Source organism: Vitis riparia, chromosome 6 (genome assembly GCF_004353265.1).
Source record: "Vitis riparia cultivar Riparia Gloire de Montpellier isolate 1030 chromosome 6, EGFV_Vit.rip_1.0, whole genome shotgun sequence".
Classification (NCBI taxonomy): Eukaryota; Viridiplantae; Streptophyta; class Magnoliopsida; order Vitales; family Vitaceae; genus Vitis; species Vitis riparia.
Window position 1 is genome coordinate 10,548,356 of NC_048436.1, and position 12,605 is coordinate 10,560,960.

A 12,605-nucleotide genomic window follows, 5' to 3' on the forward strand; every position below is an offset into this window, starting at 1 on the left:
AATAAGAAATTTTCAGTTGTCAATTATTTTCACCAATTTTCTAAGGGTTTTTTTAACAAAATAATTATATAAATATGAGAAATAATTAAAAATAGAAGACTATATATAAAAAATATTTTTAAAACATAGAAAATAGGTTAAAAACTTTTTAAATTCCTAAAGAGACTTTTGTTCTACAAAACATCAAATAATATTTTCAAATATTATTTTCAAAAATTACAAAACAAAAGTCCATTTGGAAATTTAAAATAATTTTAACCTATTTTTAATATTTTTAAATATATTTCAAAAATAATTTTTATATCTAATATTCTATTTTTAATCATTCTATATATTTGTATGATTATTATTTAAAAAAAAAAACTCAAAATACAAGTAAAAACAATTGAAAATAATTAAAAGATGTTATTTAAAAATACTATTTTTTATTTTAAATATTAGAAAATTTCTTTTTCCTTTTTTTCCTTGTTTTTTTTTTTTTTTCTGTTATTCTAAAAGGTAATTACGAAATAAGGCCTCATAGGGCCATGACAACACCAAACCAGACCAGCTATGCAACATGGGATAGCCCTTCTTAATGTAACTGTTTTAAGCGCTTAACCAACTTGTTGAGGCAGGAGTAGCACTTCCTAGATTTTTTTACAACATAATGCCCACTTTAAATTTGCCACGACGATGTCCTCGCTTCTCTTTTGCCACCCTCCGCGACTGAGTTTTGATGACCATTGACCATTACTTACCAGCTAATTCATAATAAGATACAAGTACCGGTGAAGCATTAGCCAAATCTGAAAAAAGAAAAGGCATGATAATAATAATAATAATAAATAAATAAATAAAACAAAGGTTAAAAAAAAAAAGAGAGAGAGGTGGTGCTCCAAAGACGAAATATGGCTAACACCTCAAACTCTTTCATTTGATATCCCATGCCATCTATACATTTGCGAACAAGAGAACCCCCCTACAACAACGAGATTGCACCTATAACCCCTCCCCAACCTATAACATTACCCATTAAAGGGAAATCCGGACAAAGAAAAAGGGAAAATCTAAGCAATCAAATGCATACAATTAACAACTTAGTTTAGGCTAACTTTTTCCTGAGGCACTCTGATTAAAACATTCAGATATCTATATTGAAAAGCAATATGCATTTGGAAGTTCTTGAGAAGCTTTTCACCACCTAAACAAATCCCCCCTTCAAAAAAGTGAGGTTAGTCATAATTGAGTTTGTGGGAGATAAAAAGGTCAGTCGGAGTTAGAACCACCCGAGAGGTCAGACTGGAATCCATGTTAGTCATGGCAAGCAAAAACACGGCTCGCTCGCAACACATCCAGACCAAGAATCTATGCAGCATATGGTTCACTGGAAACTACTTGCCCTCCCAGTTGCAGGTATGGAAGCAGATTGGTGAAAAGAGTGATGGACCATCATATTGTCATTATCAATGCCATGTGCCGACAATGTACTGCCTTTCACGGTTTGCTCCAGAAGGTGAACGAGTGAGATAAATATTTCCATTCTTGTCACATCTCTGTTTGCCTGCATATGGATCTGAAAATTAATGACTAGCACAATAATGGAAAGCTTACAAGTGTACATAAGAAAATAGATGGAAAACTTAGAAAGTGTGCCATGAGAAAATAAATTAAAAGGTCTTGAAGAATGCAAAGGTGCAAATTAGCCAGGTTGGATACACCCATCAATTACCAGGTTAATAAACTAGGTAATCTGATTTTAAAGTTCTCAAGGTTAAGAATGCACACACCCCCACCCACATAGAATTGATGGGAACTTAATATATCCTTCTCCCAACCATTTGAATACTTTCACAGAATCCCTTTTTCCACCATCTGAAACAAGCACTCCTAGAAAGCAAAGGGAAGGAAGACGTATATTTAACCAACTCATTATTGGTACTTCCATAAGAACATGATACGCCTAAAAGCAAGAGATTACATTGCTTAGTTAGGCTCATTGACCTTGCACTATAGCATGGGATATCCAAAGTGACTGTTCATGATCAAAACAAGGCAGTGATTTATGTTAGGGACAAACCATTCAACCATATTCGCATCAATAACATATGTCAAATAATACTTCAAGTACCAGCTGTTGCAAGTTAGTAAGTGCTATCATCACAAAATATTGTTAGCCTGAATTTAAATTTGCATCTTTATAGTGCAACAACTCAAAATTTTGAGAAACACCATCAGATCCTACTTCACTAAAGAAATTGCCTTAAAGGAAATTTGGGGAAAATTTTAAGACATTTGTTATAGTACAGGTTTTCTCTACTTCAGCCTTGTATGTTAGAGTGAAACCATGCAGTAGAAATTAAAGAATGAAAACTTCTTTTAACCTGGTTAAACTAGACTCTGTCAAAGTTCAAACTGGTCCATAAAGAAGCTCAGAATTATGGACCAAAGACCTATTTAACCAACTGTGTGACGCTGTGTGGCAGAACTAACCGAAATGGAAGCATGGAAACAAACGAGAACATCTGATATGACACAATATGGCAGTTGGCAATACTGAGGTCATGGTCTTCCATCATAGTATGGGTGACTCTCCCATACTTTACTATCCTTGATCCATTATGACCTTTTCATCACCCTTTAGAATTTTGGCCAGAGAAACTGTAAAAATTAACAGTGTTACCTGCACAGCAGGGTCCATTTTCTTTTAGCTACCATATGGAAACAAATGATCTGAAGGAACAAAACCAACTGGAACCCCTATTTTTCTCCCAAATCAACTGTATCTACTTAATCTATAGCCAAGCATTGGAATAGCTAAAGCCTATATGAAGATATTACACCAGGATCTCAATGTGATCCTCTCCATATTGTAGGCCATAAAACACATGGTTTAACCAAGCAAATCATAAGTTAATGAGGATCCTCCATTATCAAGGATTCTGCATAACTGTACCTATATCATATGCCTAGCCCTCTGGCTAGACAACCTACTCATTCCTAGGGAGGAGGGTACCAATCAGGGGAATGTGAAGCTGATGGCAGAGAAGTGGCCATTTGCATAGACTATGGGAAGCTTAAGTGCTCATTTTAAGGTCCACCTAGATCCTCTCAAAAACCCACAGGAATTGGAAGCTTGTGTAGCTATGTTTTAGTCGTCCTTGCACACAAGTTTTATAAAGAAAAAAAAGAAAAAAAAGAAAAAAAGAAAAAAGAAAGGGGGAAAATAAAAGAAAGAAACAGCAAAGAAAAAAAGAATCCAGCTGAAATAAGAATGTACGACAGTTGCTTCAAGAGCATTGTGGTCAAACTGTCATTCTTAACAACTCGTAAATACTGTATGAAATTCTTTTTCCATTTCACCAAACAACAGAGAAGTAAACCCAAACCCAAATCCACACTAGACTGATTGAAATCCATCACCCTCCTCCCAACCAATGTCATTAAGTGATTCAAAGGGGTTCTTAACTCCCAACCTCTTCATAGACAAGATCATTGATCTTTGCTAACATGCAATTCATTGAAATTCTTCTCCAAAACTGAACATGCAATCATTGATTAAAACATTTATACAATTTAGACAAAAAGAAATTATTAAATTTGATGTAATTTAGACCGCATACCTTATTCCCTGGATCGTACAACCAGAAGGTAAAAAATGAAAAGGAAATATACTACGATGCAAAAACTATGAAGTACAAGAAAACTGGGTAAGCACATGAATTATGAATACTTCCTTCAAAGGCCGATTTTTTTCTTAGGAATATCAACCAATAACTTAAAGAGGATCATCTCAATTCTTTAGGCTAGATCTAGATCTTAGAAAATTTGAGAGAAATAATGAGGGAAGGGAAATGGAAAGGAACTGAAAACCAAAAAACAAGGCTTGAACTCAATAAATATCTGCTTTTGTAAATAGAAAGAGGGATTTGATCAAGTATAAATTTTGAAATATTTTTCATTATATTTCCTTTTCCTTTTTTCCATCACATCCAAACAAGACAAATTAAGACTCCTTCAATTTTTTTCTGTTTGATTCACCGCTTCCAAGATTGAAACAGACTCTCAAAGAAATTTATCTTTTCCATACACAAGTTTATTTTCTGTTTCTTAACCATTGTTTTTGGGAGTGAATTTTTTCCTTTTTTTCTTCACTCCTTTTCAATGATATTTTCCTATTCATCAAACAGGAAGTAGTGCTAGACTGAAACACCTGAACATATCATTCTTCCTAAAACACTTCATGATCAAAACACCACAACAACGTCAATCTCTAAAATGACCATGTAGCCTATTAACTTTGCTTGCAGTATCCTTGTAATTATGGATAACAGATGAGCGGTGCTATTTTTGCCCACAGATTACTAAGTTCACTCATCTATTTAAAACATTTTAATAATCACAAAATACTCAAAAATGAAATTACACAAAAGCCCACCACTCATTGCCTCCCTCTGAGAAACCACATTCACTGCTCTACTCTCCAAAACCCCAAACAATGATACAAAAATCCAAGAACAGTCTCCGACATCAGAAAACCACAACAACATCATTTGTACACTAAAATTTCAACTAGATAAAAATAAAGGGAAATGAAGAGAGCACAGTACCACCAATCCTTGAGTTTTTGAGTGATTTCGAGATATTGTGAAAGATTTTGCGTGGTGAGGGTTAAGGTGCAGATTAGAAGCAAGAGGAAGATAAAGATGTTAGGGAAGAAGGTAGGGTGAGAAAGGTGATAGGGCAAGTTAGAAATAGGGTGGGTTGAAGGTGGGTGTGACTAGAAATGTTATGGATGTAGATAGCAGCATCTCCTAAGATGCCATTAATTAAGTAGTTCCTAATTAAGGTGATGTCTGAATTGGTTTTTTTTTTAGCTACAGGCAATTAATCTCAATTTGAGCTTTTATTTTGGTTCAGTTTGGATAGTTAAAACTGATTATGACTTTAAAAAGAGCTTAAATAGTTTAACATAACTGATTACGACTTTCACTGCAAAAGTGAGGACAAGTTTACTTCTTGCAAGACACTTGTTTAACACAAAGGCTGTCCCTCTAAGGACAGGCCTTCTGCTTCAGCTGCTAGCTAAAAATAGAACCAAAAAACTATCCCAGATAATGCCTATATGCAATAATCCAAATAAACTATCAGCATGAACTTTATTCCTATTAGAAGCAATTAACAAGATAAAAAATAGCCACTTGGCAAGAGCAAGAATACTCTGGGTAGTTTACCTCTACAGTAAAGCGTGCCCAGATCTTGTCATTCCGAGTTTCCATCACCCCTTTCAGGATGGTCAATCCCATCCCTCTAATTATATCAGCTATTTCTAGAAAGAAACCCCGTTCTTCACAAAGCATCTGTCACCCACGAAATAAAACATTAAAAGTTGAAAATATAAAAAGAAAGAACAAAATAGAGATGCAAATGCTAATTAGAAACAGAAACCCAACTTTCTGAGGTTAAAATCAATCTGTCACTACCTCCACAAGCATTTGACGAGGTGGATTCAGATCTTCAACTATTATAGGGCAGACCATAGACTGTGAGCCAACTTCAAATGCCCATGTTGCTCCTCCCTCAAAGTTGTCTTTCAAGTGCAGTCCACCTTCCTTATTAATAATCTGCAAATTCAAGTAAAACAAGCTATGCCATATAAGGAGATTTACTTTCTGTTAACTTCTCTTCATGTATCTTTGATCATATGGGGGTTTATTAATAGACTAAATCTTGCAAGAAGCTATTATGGATTCCTGGTATGGATATATATGTCTTGGTTAAATCACAAATTTTAGGATATGAGAACTCGACTAGAAAATTGTCTTGAATGGTACTTGAACATGACAAAATAAAGAAGAAAAACAATTAAAAATCAATTAAAATCAAATAATAATAATAATAATAATAACATATCCTTGATTTTAAATAATAATAAAATAAAAAAAACTATCTTTGTCTTCTTTTTTATCCCTATTTTTGAAAAATAACAAAAATCAAAATAGTCAATATTTGAAGCAAAAAAGAAGTATTTGACAAGGATCCCATACCCATACCCTTGTCTTGTCGTTTCAACATGGGTATGTTGAGTGAAGTTGAAGAGTCCAGGTATCATAGGCAAGAAGTATATTTAGCTCAGATATCATACTATTCAAGCTTCTGTTTATCAAACATCATCTGTGTAAATTTCAATATGTGGTCATTTCCTCCAAACCCAGTACATTATCTTTCTGGTCGGAAAGTTCATGCCCCAGAATTTCCTTATTTTCAAACATTATTTTTGCAGATTTCAATATGCAGTTATTTCCCCTAGACCTTGTAATCATATTCCAGTTCAGAAAGTTTATGACACATATTTTCTTCTCTATTTTCATACTGACCGTGTCCCAAATCCAATCTCCAACACCCAAGCACAGACCTTTTCTCTGGGTTGCCAGGAACCAGTTGCTCCAAGTGGATTCCAGCAAGAGATTGATGGATATAGAGACAAAGTAAGGAAACTAGACATTGTTCTCACCTTAGACTCTCCAGTTTGCTTTAGCTTGTCTGCATGCTTCATGACACTTTGCAAGAAAAGCATATGCTTGATGGTGCGTTCAAGCAGTGCATCAATGCTACACTGTTAAGCCACATCAGTAGATTAGAGGACATAATCAGTATCTCAATATAGTAAAATGTCCTCAAAAAAGTGAGGAAGAAAGGAAGAAAGATGAGTTACCTTTGCCCCATTTGGTACAATTTCGCGTAACTCTTTCACACGATCTTGGATCATTTGGCGATCTTTTGGCCTAGGTCGGGGATTCTCGCCAGGTTTAAGCCTTTTTCGATTGGATTTGCCAATCTCATCAGGCCTTTTAGAATAAGCAGTTGAAACACTACTTTCACGCTTCAAACTATGACCCTGTTCAACCCATGAACTAATTTGTGATCCATAAATGGAACTACCTTGAGAACAATTTCCTCTTTCATCCTTGCTACACCCAGATCTAAAGGAACTAGAACCCATTGTCCCAGATTTCTCTGGAGGAAGACCAAATAAGTTCCTCTGCATCTGATCAGACATATTACCTCGCCCATAGGTGGGAGAAGTGCTAGGAACAGAGGAGCTACTAATCTTTGTCAATGTTGTTCGACAAGACACATTATCATCTGAGCTCTGCTTGGTGGCTGAATGAATCCTCGAGACAACGGCTTCTAGAAGGTGGTCAGCATCACTCCCAACAAAAACACCACTGTCTGATATGCCTTCACTAATAGGATAAAAGTCAGAACCTGTGTCCTGAAAGGTCATCGATGTTGAAGAATCCTTACACAGATTTTGTGAGCTCGTACCTGGCCCATCAATGACAGAATCATTCCCATAACCATTAAACAACTTGCTCTTAAAATCCACACCCAGGATATCAAACAAGTCATCCCCAGATGCAGGTCGAACACACGTATCCTCATGTATAGCCTTTTTGGATCTTGGAGTCTGACTTCCATTCTCAGGCTTTGGGAACTCATGAAGAAAATCAGGGACGTGCTCGCTCAAAATCATCTGTGCATCTGCATGAGTTAATGGGATACCAAGCGCTTGGAATAAATCATTTTCTATTTTTTGTCTCCTAGGAACCAACTCCTTTTCAGTACATTTCTCATTTGTCAAATGATGTCTATGATCAGAGTCTCCTGAGAGCATATGACTAATATTTAAATGATCTACTTGATCGGATAAAGGAATCACCTCTGATTTCAATGAATCAGCATTTTGAAGCCCAATCCCAGTCAATTGAGTGCAAGAGAGACTTATGTCAGCTGACTTATTTGTGTTTAAGACGGAAGGTGGAATTGAAATGGATCTTAGATAATTACCCATACCATTACGTACACCTTCTCCAAGAAAAGGGGCAATATCTGAACTTTTGTGAGAATCAGAGTCTAGGCCTCCATTTGTTCTGAGTTGAGATGAGAGAAAGCAACTTGGTCCACTTAAATTATTGTTAATATGACCCCGTGCGCCAGCATCTGACAATACCTGATTTTCCATTAATCTTGGGTTGCTAGAACTTGAGCCTGATGGACCAACACTAGGTTGATGATTGAATCCAAATCGTGCATTGTATGAAACACCATGCCGATTCAGCCATACATCTGGATTTGATGTGATCACTTCAGCTTTTGCAACCTCGCTTTCTAGTTGACTTCGGAAAGAAAGCTTAGGTTTCATTACTGAAGGAAGCTTTTGCTGGCACTGGTCAGCGTGGGATTTAACCAAAGTTTGGATCAGGTTAGGGCTATGAAATGTCAAAGCATTAATCGGCTGGTTATCTTGAATCTGTCTCATTATCGAATGAGAAGGTTGACCAACAAGCCTTGACGCCTGTGATGAATTGCTTTGTTGATTACAGCCATCAGCAATAAAAGGACTTGAGTTTGTCACTTCATAATTTCGAGATGGATCCCCATAGATGGAGGCTGCAACAGAGATGGGTTCCCCAATGTTCTGGCTAGTTTCTTTTATTGCATGGCTCTCAGATAAAAGAGCACCAGGGACACATCCTAGTTGAAGAATCAAACTCTTCACATCATTCACAAATCCAGCATTCTCCATAATCTGAAGAAATGGAAGAGAATTTTTAGAATTAGCATAAGTTGCAGCACTAGTAATCCAACAAAAAGGTTTAAAAGTTATAGCCCAGATAGGCATAGACATCTTATATCACTGCCAGCATCATTTTCAGTGGCAGATGCATGTACAAAATCCAATTTAATGTGGAATTCCATACTTAATTGGGTCAATATCTTTAACCCAGAATGGATCAGCCTATCTAATTCTGTATTTGCCCCCAGCCCAAAAACCATGAACCAACAGAATATCCTAGCTCAAGGTATAGTACAAACTCTTGGGCAGGAAGAAAAACATCTGCTTCATCTTTTGCCTAAATATATAGTCATAAATTTGGGATCCAGTCAAAATTTATTGGCCCACAGTCAATTCAAGAGATTGCACATTAGTTGGACACTCTAAATGGTTCAGTGGGGCAGCCTCCAATAGGCTGGGGCAGGTACGGCAATCCAAAATAAGAAAGAGGAAAAAAATAAACATGAGTCAATTTCTTTGAAAACCAGCTATGATACTGTAATCAGAAATAAGTAACTCATCAACAATAACTGAATAGGAGTGCCCTACAATAAGCCAGGTATGAGCAATCAGAGTTATTTTGAGAGATCAAGAAAATGAAAAAGAGGACTTACAGCCAAGGATGAACCAAATTGAATGACACCATGAGGAAGGACAGGAATGACTGCAACTGTCTGCAAACCACATCGAAGTAATGTAATGGAACAGAAAAATAAAGATCATATAAAAAGTCAAACATTTTGACAAATAAGCGACCAAACCTGCATGCCAGCTGAAAATTGGTGATGAACCTCATTCAGAACCTAAAAGTGCCAAAAGAATAATAAGTTTAGTTGTCACATGGATTCAGATCATAAATACCAGCCCCTTAATATTGGCATCTAGTCCTTTAGAAAGGAAAAATAAATATAAAATGTCACAAATATTTTATCATTTATTCTCATATATAGAATCAACAGAAACATGAACTTTTCATCAGCTAGCCAATGACCCAACATGGACAAGAAGGAGCATGAAAAAAATATATGATATTTTAAGCAACACAGAACTCCATGTATACTAGTCATCACCTCTGGTGGATGGGCATCCCTAGTGTAGTTTTCTGAAAGAATCCACTGATGTTTTCCTGTGAATGCAGCCCGCCCCACTATCCTGAAACACAAAAAAATAAAATAAAATAAAATAAATAAACTCATACTTGAAGGAAATTAAATTATAATGATGTTGGAGTAAATTTAGAAAGGAAGGAAAATGAAAAAAAAATTATATATATATACATATATGTATTCATACCCTTCTCCTACTATATTGACCTGGTTATTCATCATCATTTTGTTGACCAGAAAATAGATCGACTCCACAGCTTGACCATCAAGCTGAGAAATACGAGTTTCAGGAGACACCCAGCAACCTTCCCAGTCTTCAAAAGGCACTTCCGAGTTCTCCATTCCAGAACCATGCGGAAGACCAGAACTTGGTATGAATTCACAATGACATTCTTCCCAAATTAACAGCCTGCCAAGTCAGGATCCATTCCTTAAATTAACATGGAAACCAACACAAACCCTCAAACAGATACGAGGACATTTCAAGGCCTACAGGTACCACTATAAGCAAGATATGTTTACTATTCACAATCTTTCAGAAAACTTTACATCAAAATATCAGTGGAGACCTCATCTCTTGGCCTTCAAATACCAAGGTCGCAGGGGAAGGCCTATATATAATTGGACTACAAGACTGATGTTAAATCAGGGATCACCTTAGCATATAAATATGAAATATCACCATTCATTATCTTCCATATGGCTTCTGAGAAAACAGAAGAAAGAAAAAGAAAAGAAAGATTACATGAAACCGGATCTCATGTTTTAAGTTGTTTTCATCCCCGGGGAAAGAAATACCCAATCCAACTTAGCCAAATGGCTGTACTTTTTCTCGGCAACCAAACAAGGATTTTTCAGAAAGCAACTGGCCAGTAGATTACCCTCTTATTGACTTATCAAACAAAGTGAAAAACAATATTTTTCTGATTTGCAAAAGAAAAAACAAATAGAATCAAACGAGTTGAGAAAAACCCAATCAATACATTATGCACAAAAAAATCAGCCTGTAGAATGGTTTATCAAACTAATACAAATCTACTTTTTCGCTCAGATTCTTAAAGACAAAACAGAAAATACCAGATATACCATTCCAAAAATAGGAAAAAGAGACATCGGTGTACAAACCAAAAACAAGATACCAATGAACAAAACAAAGCACCACCACCTCAAGTCGTATCTGAGATTCGAATCAATCTCAAAAAACCCTAATTCCCAAGGCCAAAAATAAATAAATAAATAAATAAATAAGCTCCGAAAAGAACCTCTGCTATATCGGAGGGAAAGAAACTAAAATTCGAGTCCTGCATTTTGCTTCAGTTTATAAAAGGACCACATGACTCAGAATTGCATTTTTTGTCGTTTTACTCCATTTATTTAGCAACCAAACATCAAACTAGATGTAAAAGAACTTACTTAGGATTTTGGCAACCAATCTTCCAGAAAACAGCATAAGACCACTGATTGACGCCGCAGAGAGACTTGAGAGCTTCTTTCAAGAGAAACCCCATAGCTTTGGTGACCAACACTCAAATCACTATTTAACAAACGAAAGAACGCGAAGTCAAGGAGACAGAGACAGATACAGATACAGATATATAGAGAGAACAAAAAGAGAAAGGGATTAACAGGGACAGCTCAGCGCCGGAGACAATACATCGTCCGGCGACTCGATTTTCCAGTTCTAACTTCCTCGGCAGGATCCTCTACCCGCTTGCTTGGTTCTTAAACCGCCACACTTCTCCCTCTCTGGATCCAAGTTCCCGGTGATCATTCTCCGGCAACCCATTCTAAGGCGAAAACACCGAAGAGGCGAAGAAAACAAAGAAAAGGTGAAAAAGACTAGAGAGAGAAAAACGCTAGACTATGCCACAAGCTCCAAGCTCGTAGTTAGCCATGATCTTCTCCATTTCTTTAGCTCTCCAGGGAAAAATGGATCAAAATTACGAGGTAATAGACTTAAAACACAAATAATAAATAAAGGACGAAAGAAGAGAAAGAGAGATTGTTGTCTGCACTCTGAAGTGGGTGTTGAAGCAGATGAAGGAGAGGACGAGCGTCGCAGTCTCAGGGTGGGGGGCGGAGGAGAGATTGGAGAAGGGCAGGTCCTCTTTCACTCTTTCACCAGAGTGTGCTAAAATGCGCCACATTAAACACGGGTGGGGGTACTTCTTAAACAGCCACGAAATGATCCCTAATTTACAAGAGTACCACTGGGAGTGCTTTGATTATTGTATTGTTGGAACTTTGCAGATTGGAGAGTACTCAGACCGGCGTCTGAACAGAAGAAAAGGTCGTAGTGCGGCTTACTGTCGTGAGATGACGTCATATTTCATTGCCCTTGCTTTTTCCTTCTATTTACTGAAATGGCAGCACCTGCAGCTTTGCCTTTCATGTCTCCTCTAATTTTTATTTTTTTATTTCCCATTTTTCTCAAATTTTTAAAAATCCAAATATTACTTTCTCAAAAAGTCATTCAAATTCTGAAAATTACTTTCCAACCCTAAACTTTCCAAATTGAATTAAGAAAACTGAACACATGATGAGATTATTGAAATTTCTGTTTTTGGAAGGGAATGGTTGATGAACTGAAACACTTTTGTAGACATTCCAAATGTGCTCAGACTAGATGGCACAATGCAAATGTTTTAAGACCCTATCACATGACACAAACCTGTTTTGTTACTCAGGTTCAATTCATCTTGACTTGGGTTAGGTTAATGTCACTTTTCAATAAGACTTTTCTTCCACATAGACATTAAATTATAAATTTTTTTATGATCAACTCTATCACATTATTACATTTTAAACAATAAATAAATAAATAATTCATATAATTCAAATTATAATATTAATGCACCTTATCCCACTGTTTTCCATATTCATAATACAAAATAATTATT

General features: G+C 36.2%; 1 protein-coding gene across 4 annotated transcripts; it reads right to left on the bottom strand.

Moving 5' to 3' along the window:
• Positions 1-847: 847 nt before the first annotated feature.
• On the bottom strand, positions 848-11,831 carry LOC117916067 (transcription factor LHW). 4 transcript variants are annotated; one of them, XM_034831881.1, is made up of 11 exons: positions 11,360-11,831; positions 11,119-11,239; positions 9,893-10,114; positions 9,670-9,751; positions 9,361-9,402; positions 9,214-9,273; positions 6,695-8,572; positions 6,494-6,595; positions 5,463-5,603; positions 5,214-5,339; positions 848-1,543 (listed from the first exon to the last, which is right to left on the bottom strand). In XM_034831881.1, exons 2-11 carry the CDS (start codon positions 11,211-11,213, stop codon positions 1,364-1,366), a joined length of 2,928 nt encoding a protein of 975 aa, XP_034687772.1. In that variant the 5' UTR covers positions 11,214-11,239; positions 11,360-11,831; the 3' UTR covers positions 848-1,363. The 4 variants fall into 4 exon arrangements, with proteins under 4 accessions (XP_034687772.1, XP_034687773.1, XP_034687774.1 ...); XM_034831882.1 differs by having other exon boundaries at positions 11,332-11,831; XM_034831883.1 differs by lacking the exon at positions 9,893-10,114 and having other exon boundaries at positions 11,119-11,831.
• Between the last annotated feature and the right edge of the window lie 774 nt (positions 11,832-12,605).

Excerpts from the sequence above, each read along its gene's own strand:
- LOC117916067 (XM_034831881.1), bottom strand. The coding sequence starts at position 11,213 with ATGGGGTTTCTCTTGAAAGAAGCTCTCAAGTCTCTCTGCGGCGTCAAT. Across the intron at positions 9,274-9,360 it reads AATTTTCAGCTGGCATGCAG|ACAGTTGCAGTCATTCCTGT; the intron begins GTTTGGTCGCTT and ends TGTGGTTTGCAG. Across the intron at positions 8,573-9,213 it reads AATTTGGTTCATCCTTGGCT|ATTATGGAGAATGCTGGATT; the intron begins GTAAGTCCTCTT and ends CCATTTCTTCAG.